Source organism: Natator depressus, chromosome 25, assembly GCF_965152275.1.
Source record: "Natator depressus isolate rNatDep1 chromosome 25, rNatDep2.hap1, whole genome shotgun sequence".
NCBI classification, from domain to species: Eukaryota; Metazoa; Chordata; order Testudines; family Cheloniidae; genus Natator; species Natator depressus.
The window spans coordinates 612,137-629,865 of record NC_134258.1 but is presented as its reverse complement, the minus strand read 5'-3'; the positions used below and the strand labels follow the sequence as shown (position 1 = coordinate 629,865).

Genomic DNA, 17,729 nt, shown 5'->3' with positions numbered 1-17,729 from the left:
ATGCCACCTCGAACACTTCTGGCATGGAGAGAAGCTGTAGGTCCTCATGGTGGCAGATTGGTGAGTGGTGCAGGTCCAGACTCGACTGGACTCATCCTGGGGCAGGAGTTGACTGAGGCCTCACCGATTGGGCGCATGATGGGGGGCTTGCTGGCCACCTGGTCTTTAGTCCTGGTCTGGGAGTGCCCTCTGTCGACCTTCTTCCTTTTATGGGGCACCGGGGAGTGAGACAGCTGCCTGACAGATATCTGGGACCTGTGTGTGGAGCCGTTCATCTCTAGAGGAGTCCTTCCTCAGAACCAGCTTGCATGTCAACAGTACCGGATCACTGCGCACCGAGGAAGGGGTGCTTGGGGCCAGGTCCACCGCACTGGGATCCAACTAAGGCTGAAGTGCTGCCTCCATAAGCAGAACTCGGAGGCACTGTGCTCTGTCCTAGAGGGTCCTGGGTCAAAACCCTCTACAGATTTTACAATGGTCCCTAAAGTGACCCTCCCCAAGACACTTCAAGCACAAAGTGTGTCGGTCACTTCTTGGCATAAACCTGATGCAGTCAGAGCACGGCTTAAAGCCCGGGGACTGAGGCATACCCCGGAGCTGGGGAGAAGCGTGTGTGTGTGTGGGATGCCCAAAGGAAACTTATGAGAGAAAAAACTTATCTACATTAACTATAACTACTACTAAATCTAACTGTATACACACATGATACTGTGAAGCATGTGCTTGCCAAGGCATGAGCAACAGGGAGTTCCAGCTAGCCATCACAGGCGGTAAGAAGGAACTGAGGGTGGGTCAGGTCGGCAGGGCCCTATATTGGGCGCCATGAGGGCGCGACTGCAGGGAGTGCCCAAGCCGACCCTACGGATACTGCTAGGGGAAAAATCTGCCAGCTGTCGTGCACACGGAGTGCGCATACAGATTGAAATTAACATGAACAAGCACTCAAAGAAGAACCTCCAGTTCTTTTAGGGCCCATCTATGCCGCATTTTCACAGTGTCAGTTACTGTGGTAGAGCCCATCAGAGTGGAGAAAATATCACGTTTTAATAGAATTTTAATGTCGCACTCTGTCCGCATTGGCCAACTCTTTTAAAAAATTTTAAACAAAAAAGAACAGTGTGTATGATAACACCCATTTTTTCATGTTCTGGGTGTATATAAATCTCCTCACTGTATTTTCCACTGAATGCATCCCATGAAGTGAGCTGTAGCTCACGAAAGCTTATGCTCAAATAAATTGGTTAGTCTCTAAGGTGCCACTAGTACTCCTTTTCTTTTTAATGAAATAGAAAGTGATTCATGCAGAAAAATATAGTTTAGCTTTTGACCATGGCAGCTTCCTTTAGCATTAGTCTGTCAACCCCGCTGGTCAACCAGGCTTTAGGGTCCATACAAGGCTTTTTGTGGATTCTGTATCTCAGGACCAGATATTTTAAAAATCTGCCTGACACTGTCACTGTGGAGCATTTGAAATATTGACATCCCATCCCACCCTTTCTGCCATCCCTATCCCCGTTAGTAAGAGTTTGCCCAAATCAGGCCAAAAGAGTTTTAATATATAAAAAGCAAGTATTTAACATTTGCAATGACAATCAATAACAATACATATTTGAATAAAGAGGTACATGAGGAGGGGGGGTTGTGGGTACAGGCATAGACTTCAATTTTCATTCAATACACTGCCCACTCAAATGTGAAAAAATATTCAACTAAACAATTTGAACCAAATATTTCATTTTGGAATCAATCATAGAATATCAGGGTTGGAAGGGGGTCATCTAGTCCAACCTCATGCTCAAAGCAGGACCAATCCCCAATTTTTGCCCCAGATCCCTAAATGGCCCCCTCAAGGATTGAACTCACAACCCTGGGTTTAACAGGCCAATGCTCAAACCACTGAGCTATCCCTCCCCCCATTATAAATGATTACTAGTGTTCTTTTCATTCAAACTGTAGTTGAGTGTCCTAATATAAATAATCAGGTCACTACTTGTCACCAGTTTTTAATCTACAAATGCGAAAGCAAATTTTGTCATTTCATTGCAACACACCGACCCCTCCCTGGCAAGTAAAGAATATGGTATATAGCAGTTTGGCACTGTCATATCCACATCTCTTAAATTTAGAAGGTACATAACTCTCACTAGATTGTCCGTACCATGCAGCCATGAATTTGGCTGCTTGTTCAATGGCAGCAGGCATTGCTGCATTGATGTCACACAGCAGAGAGAGAGAGAGAGAGAGAATCTAGCTTGCAGAATCAACAACACAATTCCTTTGTCGAGATCAAAACAGGAAGCTGCTGTATCATAGCCTGAGTGCATACAGGCAGCTAACAGTCTTAGTACAGTGTTCCAGCGTTGCTCTGCAGTAGCATGGATGTTTACTACAGATCTCTCTTTGATTGGGGTTTCATAATCATCAAAGACCTTAGGCCCTGTTCAAGATAAGGGTGCTCTTGTCTTATAAGACAAATACATGAGTGATAATACTGACATTCTTACTGATTTCTGTTTTGCAGCCATAACCATTTGTTGTACAAGGATTTATTGGCTCTCTCATTTGAGGTGGCTGTATTTTCTTTGTTGATCATCACATCTCCCTGGTTTATTTCCACCGGGTTATTGTCTCTGCCTCTGATGACTAGTTTGTGCTTTAGTGTGTGTCATTGGTCAAACTTCTTGTCTTGAATGAGTTCTGCATAAATGATGTCAGTCAACTGTTTCTTATTTTCAGTAACTGTCAAGACAACTTTCAGTGGAGGTAGCTGTGTACTTATACTCAACTGATGCACCCTGCTTGCTTCTGTGGCTCTGGTAGATCTTGTGACACTCTTTGTGCTGAAGTCTTTGTACCTGTCAAAGACAAGATGTACATCACTTGTGTTTACCATAGACTTTGAAATTGGTCAAAGTCCTTGATGATGCCGCTTGAGTAACCCAAGGAATTCTTGAACCATCAATGACTGTGCAGGATACTTCTTGTGAAGTATGTCTAGTTGACACTTCTGTCTACAGCTGCTTCTTTAGGTTAGACTCAGCCGTAGAAATCCTCATGTAACCAGTTAGTGAACATGGACACTTGTACAGGATCCAACTCGTATGACAAAATATTGATGATGAGACAAAATATTGATGTCAACCTCTCATGAGCTTGCTTGTAGGCCTATCACTCTTGAATAGTGAAGGTTAGTGTCATACCTTTGTTGGACCCACCTGTACATGTTTTATTTGTCACTGAGTGTCTACTATCCTTGGTATTGTCTCACAGAATCCTGTGTGCCAGCAATGTTGAATTCTTGCATTTGGTGAATTCCAGCTGTAAGCGTGTACATTGACACTCTATAATGTTTACTATTGCCTCTGGGTGCTAAGTGAAGTCTAGGAGATCAGTGAATGAGGAAAAGAGTTGAATCTCTGTTTGGTTTATAATCTGCTAATGCCTATAATTGTCCAATATTTGAAAATTAATTCTCATGAGTAAATATGCAAGGATTTGTTGTCAACATGCTTTGTGAGTACAAGAAGAACATGGCTCAGTGGGAAGGTGGGGGTGTACTAGCAAGATATATGGATTATACAGACACCAATACAGACATTACATATATACCTCTTTGCTAATTATGTTCCGTAACAAAATATTAGTGTGCGGCTTTCATTAAAAATAATTGAAATTCAATTAAAGTGATTTCACTCTCACCTGGCTTGAGAGTTTGGAGGGAAGTGGTAATAAGTGCTCAGATTTCAAAATGCTCAAGAGTGACAAGGTGTCATAAGGCAATTGTTTTGAATTTAGGATACTGAAATTCAGAATCCACATAAAAACACCACCACTGTATGGACACTAAACAAGGGCCCAAAACTTGCATTTGGCTACGGGACTATACAGTATGAAATACCAGTTTAAAGGATTCAGTTCAGGTTTACATATGCACAGCTAAATATATGACTCCACAGGAACTAAGATTAATACCCCCTTAGTGTTTAAAATCTTCACTCTACTAGTGGATATGCTGTGTTTACACATTATTACAAGGCCCTTCCACGAGCCAGCCCATTAGAACTGGTCTGTAGATTATGCACCCCACAGATAAGCCTCTCTCCCAAAAGCAGCTTCTGTGAAGCATCCAAAATAAACCATTTTTTAATAAACACATTCCTATATCTTGTCTTTTAAATGTTCTCCATATTGGGTGGAATGCTGTGATTTGGTCTAAACGTTCCATCTGTTCCACACATGAAGCAGCACCAGTTCTCTTTTGATAACACAACATTGGTTTTGTTCAATCAGCACTCATGCACAACTATGTCTGTCTCCACTTTCTTCACCATGGTAGTAGTAGAATCAGTAGGGATATGACTAACCTACACATACTGAACAGACCATTCACCTCAAAAGGCTAAAAAACCTACCATAACCCACCCTACAGCAAACTGTCCTACTGCAGTGATATTTTTCTGTTTTTAATATGTGCCCAGAATGAAATTGTTGGGTCCCATATTTATTCTGTCAGTGGCTCCCAGGATCAAATTTGCTCATTTGAAAACTCAGTATTATCCAAGTGCCAACACAGTAAACTTAATCTGTGAGCCAATCATCAAGCTGGGCTTTTGCTGACTGACTTCCAACTGTAGACCCTTTGATCATGGTGATGAATTTAGTTGACAATGCCACTGCTAATGTACTAGGCAGAGAGAGAATCCATTTGCTCTCCCATAGCTGGTGTTGGCTCTGCAGGAGTATGAGATGTTGAGGTTGGTTAGTTGAGGTTGTTCCGGCTTTGAGCAGGGGGTTGGACTAGATGACCTCCTGAGGTCTCTTCCAATCCTAATCTTCTATGATTCTATGAGGAATAAAAGCCTGTCAGTGACAGTAAGTGAGCAGGTGAGTCCTAAAGACACACAAGAAGCAGACAGATATCAGATATCATCCTGTCATTACCAAGGTTTTGAAATAAAGAGCTCTACTTGCATAAACTACAAGAGGTCTGAGAATCAGAATCCTTGCCCGCAAACTGAAAACAAAGCAGTTCACGCACACAGCCACCAGTTTCAGGTGGTAATGGCAGGGGGGTGGGGGGCAGAGGGAAATCAGAAACAGACAGCCCACTGATATCTTACCATGCAAGCGTGTTGCTAAGTGTGTTGGCATCATGCATAAGTTCACTGGTCACATCTATAGCATGCCCAAACCTCTACTGTTAGCTGTGGAAACCCACTGAAGGGATCACTGTCATGGCATACAGGGGCGTGTGTGGAGTCTTCAGGTTCAGGGTCTCTACTCCTTTTGTTTCCTTGCTGTGCACACACTTAAGCATCTTAAATTTGGGTCCATGGTAAGGGAGGATGTGCCATTTTTATACCATTGTTCTGACCACAGCCAAACTTTTAAGACAACAGATGTCTGGTAAGATACTATTTGGTTAAAAGACAAAGTTAAAAAATACTGCATTGGGAATAATCTCACCAATTACTGCCTTGCATATAATCTACCATTCTCGAACAAAATGACAGCTAATCTTCTGCGAGTACACTAGACAGGCTGTAGTCATTGATCAGCATTCTGTTGATCTTAGATCTACTACAGTATCAATGACTGACAAGACGACTGTGAGATGTGGACCTGGATTCCATGGTTCATGCATTTGTCATTCCTAGGCTTGATTACAGTTGAAAATGCAGGCCAAGAGGAAGGCCTAGGTATTCAGAAGAGCTGCTACATGTTACATTAACATAGGCACAAAACAAAGGCACCACACTGCTGTACACAATGTACTTGTTCCTGATCCAATACAGGATCCAATTTGAAGTCAGGTCTTGATCTTCAAAGCCTTCAACTGACTGTGTCCTGGCTACATTATCTGTGACCCCAACCAATCATGATAGCGGCTTTCAGCAGAGATACTGGGCTGGTGATGACATCTAAGCTGAAACTTGCATGTGCTAGGGAATCTGGTGATATCTCAGCAGCTGGCCTACAGTTAAATTCCTTTCTTCCAGATATCAACATGACCATTGGTTCAGTGTTAAATGCAAGGCCCATATGTTTATCATTCTTTTGTCTCCTCCCAATTAATAGCCTATGGATGGCAGCAGCCCTTCCCATACTCTCCTGTGGAATTGCACGAGGAAGACAGGAGAAGAATGGAGTTTTAACTTTGGCTGTACTCAGATACCATGCCATGTGCATGTTAAACTTAGAGAGCTCAGCAAAGAGCCAAATTTCTTGTTTCAATGCCCAGAGACATCCTCTTGTACCTCATATTGCTATTCCATTCTGAAAGTGAGACACAAGCTTATTAGGATCAGCCACTACTTTCTAAGGGACTGGTTATTGTTGAAGAAATGTTAGATCAAATATCTACATATTTTGGAGAGCTTTCTTTCCAAACAGTTTATGAAATTCTATAAGTCTGAAAAAGGGCAAAGGGAAACTTGTATCTATTCAACTGTACGTGATTCTTCCCATATATATTGCCATTTTCAGCCTTAGAAATTGCATTATAGCGAATGGTCTCAAGTTGCAGTGGGGGATGTTTAGGTTGGATATTAGGAAAAACTTTTTCACTAGGAGGGTGGTGAAGCACTGGAATGGGTTATCTAGGAAGGTGGTGGAATCTCCTTCCTTAGAGGTTTTTAAGGTCAGGCTTGACAAAGCCCTGGCTGGGATGATTTAGTTGGGGATTGGTCCTGCTTTGAGCAGGGGGTTGGACTAGATGACCTCCTGAGTCCCTTCCAACCCTGATATTCTAGGGCTCTATGAACGCTTCGCTCAAGCAAAGGCCTGCTGACTGCTGCAAGTGAGAGTTCATGACAGTGGCATTCAATCATGAAACTAAAGAAATTCCAGTGCTGAGCATCACTCCCAAGAGCCTTGTGAGGTATCATTTGAAATTAATAACTCATTAATCATTAATATTCTTGTGTGCTGTATGTACGCAATGGGTATTAAGAGTTATGGATATATGATGGAATTATGACTAACATGTGCATAAAACAGGTCTATCTTAGACCAAGGAATGTGCATTTTATTCTCTGATCAGCCTGATAGTCAGGCAAAGACAATGAAGATCCATATTTACAAATAAGCAGAAACAGGACCATCAAGATAGCAGGGGGAGAAGATGGCAAGAAGCAGAACACTTTGTATTTCAGCAAACACACGTGGGGGAAGAAAGATCATGGAGCTTCCTTCGCCACCAGATTCCATGTTGCCTTCCTCACAGCTTGAATAAATTTGGGGGTATCCTTTGGAAGAATCCATTTCAAAGGAAGGGGTAGAGAACCCCAAAGCTCTCTCTTCTACCTAAGTCGACAAATGCACCAGTACCTTTGGGCCTCTGAAAGAAATCCTGACTGAGGAAAGGGTCAGTCACCATTCTGCTGGAAGAGACGGGGGTGAGAAAGGCTATCTTGAACAAAGCCTGGAACCAAACCTTGCTAGATTAAGTTTTATACCCGAGTTTTCACTTTTATTTGCTTGTAACCATTTTAACTTTCTCTCTCATATATAAACTCACTTAAAATCCTCTCTCCTTTTGTTAATAAACTTCTGTTACTATTAAGCTAAACCAACAGTGCTGTTTGTACTAAAGTGGTTGTCAACGCCAATTAATGTGGCACACTGGTGTGTATTGTGTCTCCTTAAAGGAGCAAGCAAACCATACAATTTCTTTGAACTGTCCAGGAGAGGGCTGGACATTGCAAAGCATATGGTTTGGGGAAAATTTGGGACTGGGAGTGTGTTGGGGTCACCCTGCTGGTTGCAACCCAGGCCAGTGGAAGCCAGTGGGGCAGTGGGGCTGTAGACAGGGTGCTGGGGTCAGAGCTGTTGGTGCAGGGCTGTCTAGTACACACACTCAGGGTGTGACCTGCATGCTGGTAGACTGGTTGAGAGTGGCCCAGGTTAGGAGCTGCAACAGTAAGGCATGGTGAGGCATGCATGGTTACCCATAATGGTATGGACTGCACCCCAGAATGTGACAGTGTATGAGTAATTTATCATGAAATATCACAATATATTGAAGATAGTCAGGTTGGATTCCAAAAGCACTTAACTGCCATTAAAAGTCAGTTAGATGCTGTTGAAAATCCCATTCAGCAACATTATTGGAAATAATAACTAAGCAGTGGATCTTTTTGCTGCCACAGAGCTCCTGTACAACTGATCTTTATCACAAACTGTCCCCCATCCTTTGTCCATGCTACCCCTTGAACCATGTTTAGTGTTTTGAGATCTATGGATGAAAACTTTTATTCTACATGAAATTCTTGAACCAGCCTGATCTCAACTTACTGTACTTGAAACTCCTACAGAACCAAACTTTTGTCCCAAAGCACTGTAGTACAGCATCATGTACAACTACCAACCCAGTCCTGATCAGTGTAGTTTCCCTTATCATGAGAAATACCATCTCTTGTATTTCAAAGTGAAACTACACCCCAATTTGTACAGCTTTGCATTATGAATATTCACAGGGTAAGAATAACTGGTCACCCTGAATAACTTGTGAAATCTCTTTCACCCCAACTACTCAATTACATTTGGCACTTCTGAGCCTACTGCTGAAGATGCTGTCTTGCTAAAGACTGATGTTATTTGTGACCCAGATGGTACAAGTGCCCCATGGAGCATATTCCTAACGCATTTTCCAAACTGCTCTAACAAGCATTAAAAAGGAGTTCCACAAAATATTTTGTTTTTAAATAGAGTGAAATTGTCTTTTCGGCAAGGTGGCTGCCTACAGGAGTGGGTTCAGAAATACCAAGTTTAATAGAGAACTTGGGAACAAAGCTAAGTTACAAACAGGTCATGAATGTGTGTCTGTGATCATTTATACTTAGGGCCCTACCAATTCACTGCCATGAAAAACGCATCATAGACCGTGAAATCTGGTCTCCTCCCAAAAATCTGGTCTTCTATGTGCTTTTACCCTATACTATACAGATTTCATGTGGGAGACCAGTGTTTCTCAAATTGAGGGTCCTCACCCAAAAGGGAGTTGCAGGGGGTTCACAAGGTTATTTTAGGGGGGGTTACAATATTGCCACCCTCACTTCTGCGCTGCCTTCAGAACTGGGTGGCCAGAGAGTGGCAGCGGCTGACTGAGGGCCTGCCTCTGCAGGCAGCAGCGCAGAAGTAAGGGTGACAATATTATACCAGGCCACCCTTACTTCTGCACTGCTGCTGGTGGTGGTGCGGCCGCTGTCTTCAGAGCCGGGCTCCCGGCCTGCAGCTGCCGCTCTCCAGCTGCCCAGCTCTGACGGCAGGGCCGCCGCCAGCAGCAGCGCAGAAGTAAGAGTAGCAGAACCAAGACCCCCCTACAATAACCTTGCAACACCCCCTCCCCAACTCCTTTTTTGGGTCAGGACCCCTACAATTACAACACCATGAAATTTCTGATTTAAGTAGCTGAAATAATAAAATGTACGATTTTTTAAATCTTTTGACTGTGAAATTGACCAAGTTGGACTGTGAATTTTGTAGGAACCTATTTATACTGGTGGCCCGAGAAAAATGAATGTCTTCCTTTAAAGATTATCACACTGACAGGCTGGCTTCATAGCACATTTGTTTCATACTCGTGTAAAATAAGGCTGGATAAAATAGACCAGTGAACAGAGTAAGTGAAAATTTTAATCAGCAATAACGTCACTGAGGCCTCTCCACACTAGGGCTTATAAACAGGTCTGAAAGAGTTTTGACACACTTAATAGAATCTGTGTCCACATTCAACACTGTTTTAAGAACGTGTGCTAGGGAATCTAGAAGGGTAGCGTAGGAGGAGCATACATTTTAAATAAAGCTGTGCTCACCATGGTAATAAAAGTAAGTCAGGCCAGCTGTGGTACAAACCTGTTGGAAAGAGACTGTTGGGCACAGTTCTACCAAAATTTGGCCTGACAACTGATTTTGGAACACAGACGTACTGCTTTGTAGTGGCAGCATGGCCAGGGTGGGTACCTTGTGTAAGTCATCCTGGAAATAAAGACCGTATTTATGGGACGAATGTTTCTGTGCAAGACGTTGTGTCCTAGTGCGTGTGTGTCTAGTATTCATTGTTTTATTACAGAGGTGCCTAGAAATCCCAATCAAGATCAGGACACCATTGTGCTAGGTGCTGAACAATTTGAAGAGCTTATAATAGAAACAGATAGGATAGACCAAGGCTGAGAGAAAGGCAGCATTATCTCCATTTTCCAGATGGAGAACTGAGACACAGAGAGGATGAGGTTTGCATGAGGTCACAAAGAAAATCTGTGGCTGAGCTGGCAAGTGAACCCAGATCTCTCAACTCCCAGAGCATCCTCCCTGTCCTAACGTCTTTTGGACAACAGCGACAGAAACCGAAACTCTCCAAAATGATTATTTTTATTAATAAAATCAAATTTTGGGCAACTCTATGGCTCTATAAATTGGAAAGAGAAGAGGATTCAGTTAGTCAAGAAAAGGTGGCAGGGGATTCAGTTTCTCCTATATGCGAAGGTGTTAAATCAAAGTCCAGGAAGCCTAGAAAGACAGAAAGGACCAGTGGATTGATATGGGAATAGAATCAGTGAGAAATGATTGAATAATTGGAGTCAGCAATCTCAATATCTAAAATTAAGTCTGAAATTAATAAATTATACAAAATACTACTCTGGTTTTATAAGCCCATTCACTCATAGAATCATATAGAATCATAGAATATTAGGGTTGGAAGAGACCTCAGGAGGTCATCTAGTCCAACCCCCTTCTCAAAGCAGGACCAACACCAACTAAATCATCCCAGCCAGGGCTTTCCATTGTAGTAGTTGGTGAGATCTTTAAAGAAGTGTTGGACAGGCCAGAAAGAGTGGGATTCTTGGTTTCATAATAATGGGGGATGTATTTAAAAATACAGAGGTTTTGGACTGAAGTTTTTCCAGTTGACAGGAATTCCCCATTTGTAAGAACCTGCAGGGCTGGACCCGGCTCTGGGCTGCTACCACCTCTGCATCGCCACTGGAGGCTTAGGCTGGGCTCCCACAAGAGGACCCTGTGAGGCGGGTCTCGGCAGGAATTACCATCCAGCTGGATCTGAGTGGCAGCCCCTCAAAACCCACTGATTGGCCAGTAACAGTATTTAAACCAGGAAGCTATGAAGCAAGAGCTGTCTGAGCAACAACACAGGCTGCCTGCCTATCTCTGCTCCAGATCCTGCTTGCAATTGACCCTGGACTCTGGCTTCTGACCCTCGTTTGTCCTTGGCTTCACTCTTCAACTGCTGTCTGTAACCTGGCACCCAATCCCGATTTCCAGGTAACCTGACCCTGTCTGTCTCCTGACTCTCAGTTTGCCTTCTGGCCTGTCTTGGACTCTGACTTCTCGGTACCCGACCCTGCCTGCCTCCTGCCCGACCACTAGGTCTGACTGTCCTCATCCCAGTCGTGACACCATTGTTCCATTCCCAGAACTGGGAGTTTTTAACAGGAAAAATAAGGGCCTCAGAAAGGATATAAGTTATTAAAAGCTGCTATACTTGCCCTCAATACCCATCAGTGATGATCCCCTTCTACTCTCTTTGCTGAAACAGTAAGTAAAGAATTGTGGTTTCATACAGAACAGTATGAATATGGAGGGGAAGCAGATGTTGATATCTGACAAGCTATAATAAGATTTACAAAAAATGGAAACTATTCCAGAACAGCTGTCTCTATACAGCACCCAGCCCTGATCCTGACTGGGATCTTCAGTCACTTCTGTAACACAAGCAGCAGCAACAGTAAAACTGGCTAAGCTGACATCTACTCTACATCTTTTAATGGCTCAAACAAAATCTATTTAGGCATCTATATATTGTTCATCACCATGGTATCTGAAATGCAAAACAGAATGTTAAGACTCTAGCTGTATGTGTAACATTAGCCCTCTAAAACTTGAAGTACAACATTTCTCTGAACTGATTAAGAAGTGGTTGGTATGTTAGTGACTAGACTGTTTACTTCAATACAAATTATACTAAACAAATGTTGCAAGTGACTACAGCCAAAGCCAAAATACTTGGCTTGTTTACTATTCATCAGTAAAGCTGCAGAAAAAGATAGTTGCTGGAACTTCACACATAAATACATACAACAGTCCATCCACTAATGAGGAAAAAGCTGAAAGGAGGAAAAAACAAACTTGACTGTCGCTCGTATTAGATATTTGCATACAGAGTCCACTTCCTGAAGCAATTTTATTTCCAGACACCCAACGCAGGAGTGACAAGAACTGAAAAAATGATTTTGTGGTCAAGCTAAAGAGGCCATAAGAGGAGTTACATGAAAGAGCCAAGGAATCCCAAACACAAGTGGAGTTCAATAGAAAGTATGGTAGTTAAGGAGACTCAATCAAGATACATTCCTGGTATGAACACTTACAAGCAAGCAGGAAAAGGAACAGAAGAGGTTTCCAAAAACTACAGGGCAAGTTCCACAGAGATGAGAGGTTCAACATGCACTTCTGCTCAATCATTTTATTTGGAAAGATGCTTCAACATGGACCAAGTTACAGAAGAACAGGGTTTTAGTAGAAAATAGCCTTTAAAATCCCATGTCATTATAAAGGACCATGAGAGCTTCCCAGGACAGTACACGACACAGAGGTCAAAATTCCAAGCAGATGGCAATTCACCATCTTCCTATTAGTTTCCCAGGTAATGCAGCTACTACCTCAGCACCCTGCCTCAGTACGGTGAACCAAAGTAACGCTGCCTGGTCCCTCTCTATCACCACTGATCACTGCTGCAGTCCCTAGCGTACTGTCATCACGCTCATGGAGCTCTCAATCTCAGATACACGGATCGTGGGTGCAGAAACAAACTTGGCTCACGAAACTGCGCACTGCTGAGAAAAATGCTGTCAAGGCTTTTAAGGCAGTAGGAATGTGAGGGAGAGATTGAGGGCAATTGTAACACAGATGAAAAGTCTAAAGGAAAGGCCTGAAAGTTCAGCTGAGAGGTAAAGAAATCAGCTACAAGAACAACCAGATAGAGGTGGTTAATACAGAAAAAGGATAAAAACAATGGAGTAAACTGGCAATCTTTTACAGATGTATTAATGATCCTAGTGGAAAAGATGCAGAAAAAAACTGAATGCATGTTGCTGATTTTCCCCCCTCCTTTTTTCTAGGAACTTCATTGATTGATTAGATTACAAGTTCACCTTCAGTCAATGATAAGTGGTTTCAGGGGTTTAATTTCTACAGAGTTTCACTTGCAGAGTTGTCTTATCTTTCACTGTTATCTTAAAAAGCAAGATAAGTTTTCTCATGCTGTAATGGACTGCACTTAAAAATACTCTTCGTGTGTAATACGACTAAAGAAAGAGAAGTATAATTTAAAATAGTGTTCTGAGTGTTTCTGACTCATGCAGCACCTCTATTCAAAATTTTGCAGGCCATATTCTGTCCTCTGTTCCATCTGTGCAACCCCTCTGTCTTCAACAGGGCAGACAGGTGGAACTAAAGACAGGATTTGGTGTGCTAATTAGCATTTAGTGATGCCTGAGCCAAAATAAACCTAGTTCCCTCTCCTACTGTTGTAGTGATTCTAAAGGAGTATGAAACAGCAAAAATGTATGTCACTAAAACAAGTACTTGTGACTGAACACATACAAATTTGTGGAAGTAAATTCTTTATCCTCTGATTATTATAGCAAATTAATTTTCAGTTAACCAGATACTGAAGGATGCAAATATTAAATGCCTGAGCATTAATAAAAAATGAAATTTATGAAAATATTGTTAGCTCTTTTCAATGCAATATTGAGTTTTACAATATTAAAACCAATCAAGAATGCTTTTAAAAAAAATAAAATAGAAAAATGTAGCCTTATAACGAAACATTTAAAACAAACTGGTGTCTCATGATGGAGAGTGTTACTGCTCTGCAGAGAGACAGAGCTCAGAAAGTCTCAGTCACATAGACCTATCAGGGTCACCTGATTTAAACGGTATGGTAATGGTCAAAGCATGGGACGCATCTCCAAATCACCTATTTTAATCAGAGGTATTGCATTAGCGTGCAAAACATATCCATTTCCTTACATGAGTCTTTATAGGAGGTGAAATGTGCACATGACATTTGTAGGGATAATTCACAAAAGCAAAGGCAAATGATCTCTCCTAAACAGATTAGCCAAGATGACTACACAGTAAAAGTGACTTTGAAAGGCCTACTACAAGTTAGTTATAATGTTCTGAATTCTCTCTTTTCAATTTAGTTACAGGCAACATGATGGTCTACGTTCTCCCATCAGACCTCTGTTTCACCTCTGGAAGCAACACCACGGCAAATGAAAAGAAATGAATGTTTCAGGAAGTTTGATAAAACTTAATACTTTATCACCACATAAAACAGGTTGAATATTAAATATATAAAAATTATGTTTAATGTTATGGTTAAAAGAGAATCAAGGCAAAGGAAATTCAAATGTCATGACACATCAGCCTCAACTTTGAATTTCCTGGCATTTGTCTGTCAAGTTTATTATTTAAACACAGTAGTTTTTTTTTAATAAATGTTTAATATACATATTTATAAAATGGCTTAAATTAAGGCATCATCCAGCTGGCTGAAGTGTCCAATACAAGCATCTCTGTCACTCTGCATGACTAAAAACTGGTTCAGCTTACCCTCAGCAAAGACAATACTGCCCATAAAGGAGAAGAGGAAATAAAATAGGTAAAATCTCTTGAGTACTGTTCAAAACACGTTGCATTCAGTTAATTTGAAAAACCAAATCTGAACACACTACAGACTTTAGGACTCAGAAAAACCTTTCAGGAAACTCACCATCATTTCAGCCAGAGTTGAGTCAATTTGGCAGACAGAGCCCAGTTAAGGTCATCAAGGCTTAGGCAGAAGATGGTAAACTTCTGAACCCATAGTGTAGTTTTACAGAAAGCCTCTAATATTCTGGAAAATGAATATTGTCCACTTAACATGAAACAGTAGAGAGAAAGCGGTTACAGTCTAAAAGACACAGCATAAACTTTCAGAAGGCCTACTCAACGGAAGGAAAACAGAAACAGAATTATCATGTACAGCTGCCAACTGAAAACCTTTCAAAACTTGATACAAAAGGCTGGAGCTTAATATTAATGCATTTCTTAGGGTCTATTGAGACTATACTCTTGAAAGTGTCACACTATATGTCTTGCAATAATTTTTCTTTCAGAAGAACTGTATTTATTGAGTGGCAGAGTTGAGTTGAAGATTATATTCTATTTCCAGGATATTAACAGGATCCTGAAAACCTTGTTATTTGCATTTAAAATGCAAGGTTTTTTTGAATGGGTTGGAATGTTTATAATTAAATAAAGAATGTGAATGTCTTAGAAAGAAATCAAATGGCTCTGATCAGTAAATTCTCAAACAGAATATATTCTACATAATATTTATAATGAACAAAAGTTAATCTGACTACTTCGCCCCTCTGCATGTGCAACACAGGTGTGCAAAGAAATGAGTCAGGTTACACAAGAGATGCCCACATTTTGGATATTGAAAAGCTGCACCGGCAATTTATGAAGTGCAGTTGCACCTAATCTGGTTAAAGCTGAATAGACTGTAGTCTCCCTAAACTTCATTGTGGAGATGCAGCTCTCCCATTGCATGGTAGGGCATCTATTCTGCAGTTCTAGCACAAGTGAAGGTGGCTATGGCCTCATTCTAAAACTTTGCAGGTCACACTTTGAACACTCCTAGGACAAAAACAACTTGTGGCAGCTGACCAGTTATGAAGAGGTTGAAAACCACGAACAGCTGCACCACATGCTCTCCTTTGAAGAGAACTTCAGACTTTTCTTCAGCAATAGGCCAAGTCTGCACTACAAAGTTTTCTCAGCATAGCTATGTTGGCCAAGGGTGTGAACCCCGTCCCTGCAGTTGACACCGCTATAAACCCCAAGTGTAGATGCAGCTATGACAACAGAAGAGTGCTTCTGTCAGCATAACTAACATAGTTTGGGGAGGTGGTGTTACTATGCCAACAGAAAAAACCCTTCTGTGGGCATATGCTGCATTTACAGTAGCCGTTTTTGTCCACATAGCTATACAGGTATAGCAATACTAGTAAAATATTTTTTAATGTAGACAAACCCACAGAAATCAAAGCTATATTCATAAAAATAATAGTAAGTAGAGATTCAAAGAAACCAGCTGAACTTCCTATATCAAAGTCAGTCCCTAAAGTCTCCTGCATACCATTCTGCCTGACCACTAAATTGTGCAGAATGTTACTATTTATGATCTGATTTATCTGGTAAATAAGGATGTGGGGTGCTTTTAAAAACAAAACAAAAAACAGCAAAGATACTTCGAGTAAGCTTGTCTATTGTGTATTATTCTGCAAGGTCCACTCAGTGAACATTTTATTTCAAAGACAGCCCCTAGAATTCATAGGAGTGCTTACAGTGCTTACTGGAGATCCATGCATCCTGCCTTTTAATTTAGAAAATCATCCAACCCAGGCACCTGGAAGTGGAAAAAAAAATGTTGAGGAAAGAGATGCATTTAATGCACCATGGTAAAACAAATCTTTTCAGGAGGCTGGTAATTTAACCAGTTCTCAACATTTCTTGAGTGTCAATTTATACTAAACCATTCACTTGCATCAATGCCTTTTACAAGCAGAAATTTAAAAGTATTAAGGAGGGAAAATCTACAGAACTACAGTATTTCTCCCGCTTAGCATTGCAGCAGACTTGTCCAGTGCTTTTCCCCCACATTAATCTACGCTATACTAACGCAGCGCAACAGCCACACAAGCCCAGAGTACTGTATAAATAAAAATTCTTACTATTACCCTAGTATAATGAAATAGGGAAGGTGAAAGGCATCCAATTAATAAAATGATCACTGAAATTCATACATCAGAATTTTTGTAAAGCACCATATTTCAGAAAGCTGTTTGAAATGTATAGCTGTATCTGAAGTCAAAGGCAGAATATCCTTGCATTTGATGATCAGATTCCCAGTGAGGTTCCTCAATGAATGTGAACACTACTGAACCAGTCTACATACTGGTTTTATGTGGGAAAGTTTGGAGATGGGGAGAGGGGAAAAAAGATTTTTCCTATTTCATCATCTAATCCAGCTGGTTCTTTTCTACTCTTAGGCTCTTGCTTTCAGGGTCATCCTTGTTCTGACTGGTTTGTTGTTCTATTTGTGGGATGGAAATTTGTGGCTGTTCTTGCATGCTGGGATTGGCCAGCTCCTTGGTATTCAAGTTAGGCAGCTCCTCTGTACACAGGGAGGGGTTATTTTGATCATCTGCATGAAGCGTGGGGTTGGTCATTTGTTGTTCTGCTTCTTGTTGAGATGCTGGTGCATTCATCTCTTTGGGGGGGTTGGGGAAGCTGACAGGAGCCAGCACCAAGGGAGGATGAGGTAGGTCTTTCTGTAAAAAAATAAAAAAATAAAAATAATTTTTAGGATGATATGAAGTGAGTAACAAGAGCCACTATTGTTACTAAGGGCAACTTAAACAATAATTTCTCAAAACATGCTAGTTTTTACAGGAGACCAATCATCATACTGAATGGCCAGCAGCAATTACACAATGACCTTTTGGTGAAGGAGTTCAAAAATATGAACTGAAGCACACTGAAAGGAGAAGGATTACTTGCTGTGCAACTGCAGTTAATTCAAATCATCCCTAATGGCTGAAAGATTTGCACATCTATTCTCTGGGCAGGTCCCACTGAGTAACAAACAGTGGGAG

At 41.4% G+C, this 17,729-nt stretch overlaps 1 protein-coding gene across 5 annotated transcripts in view; it reads right to left on the bottom strand.

Annotated features, from left to right (window-relative positions):
• Positions 1-1,533: 1,533 nt before the first annotated feature.
• The window catches only part of SPPL2B (signal peptide peptidase like 2B), a 94,144-nt gene continuing 77,948 nt past the window's right edge, over positions 1,534-17,729 (bottom strand). The window contains exons 15-17 of one of the 5 annotated variants that reach the window (XR_012636296.1): positions 16,419-17,405; positions 14,798-14,920; positions 1,535-4,843 (exon numbers count right to left, since the gene is read on the bottom strand). Coding sequence is in view for 1 of the 5 variants with exons in the window: in XM_074939590.1 (XP_074795691.1) it covers positions 17,094-17,405 (312 nt within the window). In the remaining 4 variants the exon portion in view is untranslated. Of the gene's footprint in view, positions 4,844-12,201; positions 17,406-17,729 lie in introns of those variants that run through there. The other 4 variants (XR_012636293.1, XR_012636294.1, XR_012636295.1 and 1 more) reach the window with 4 other exon arrangements.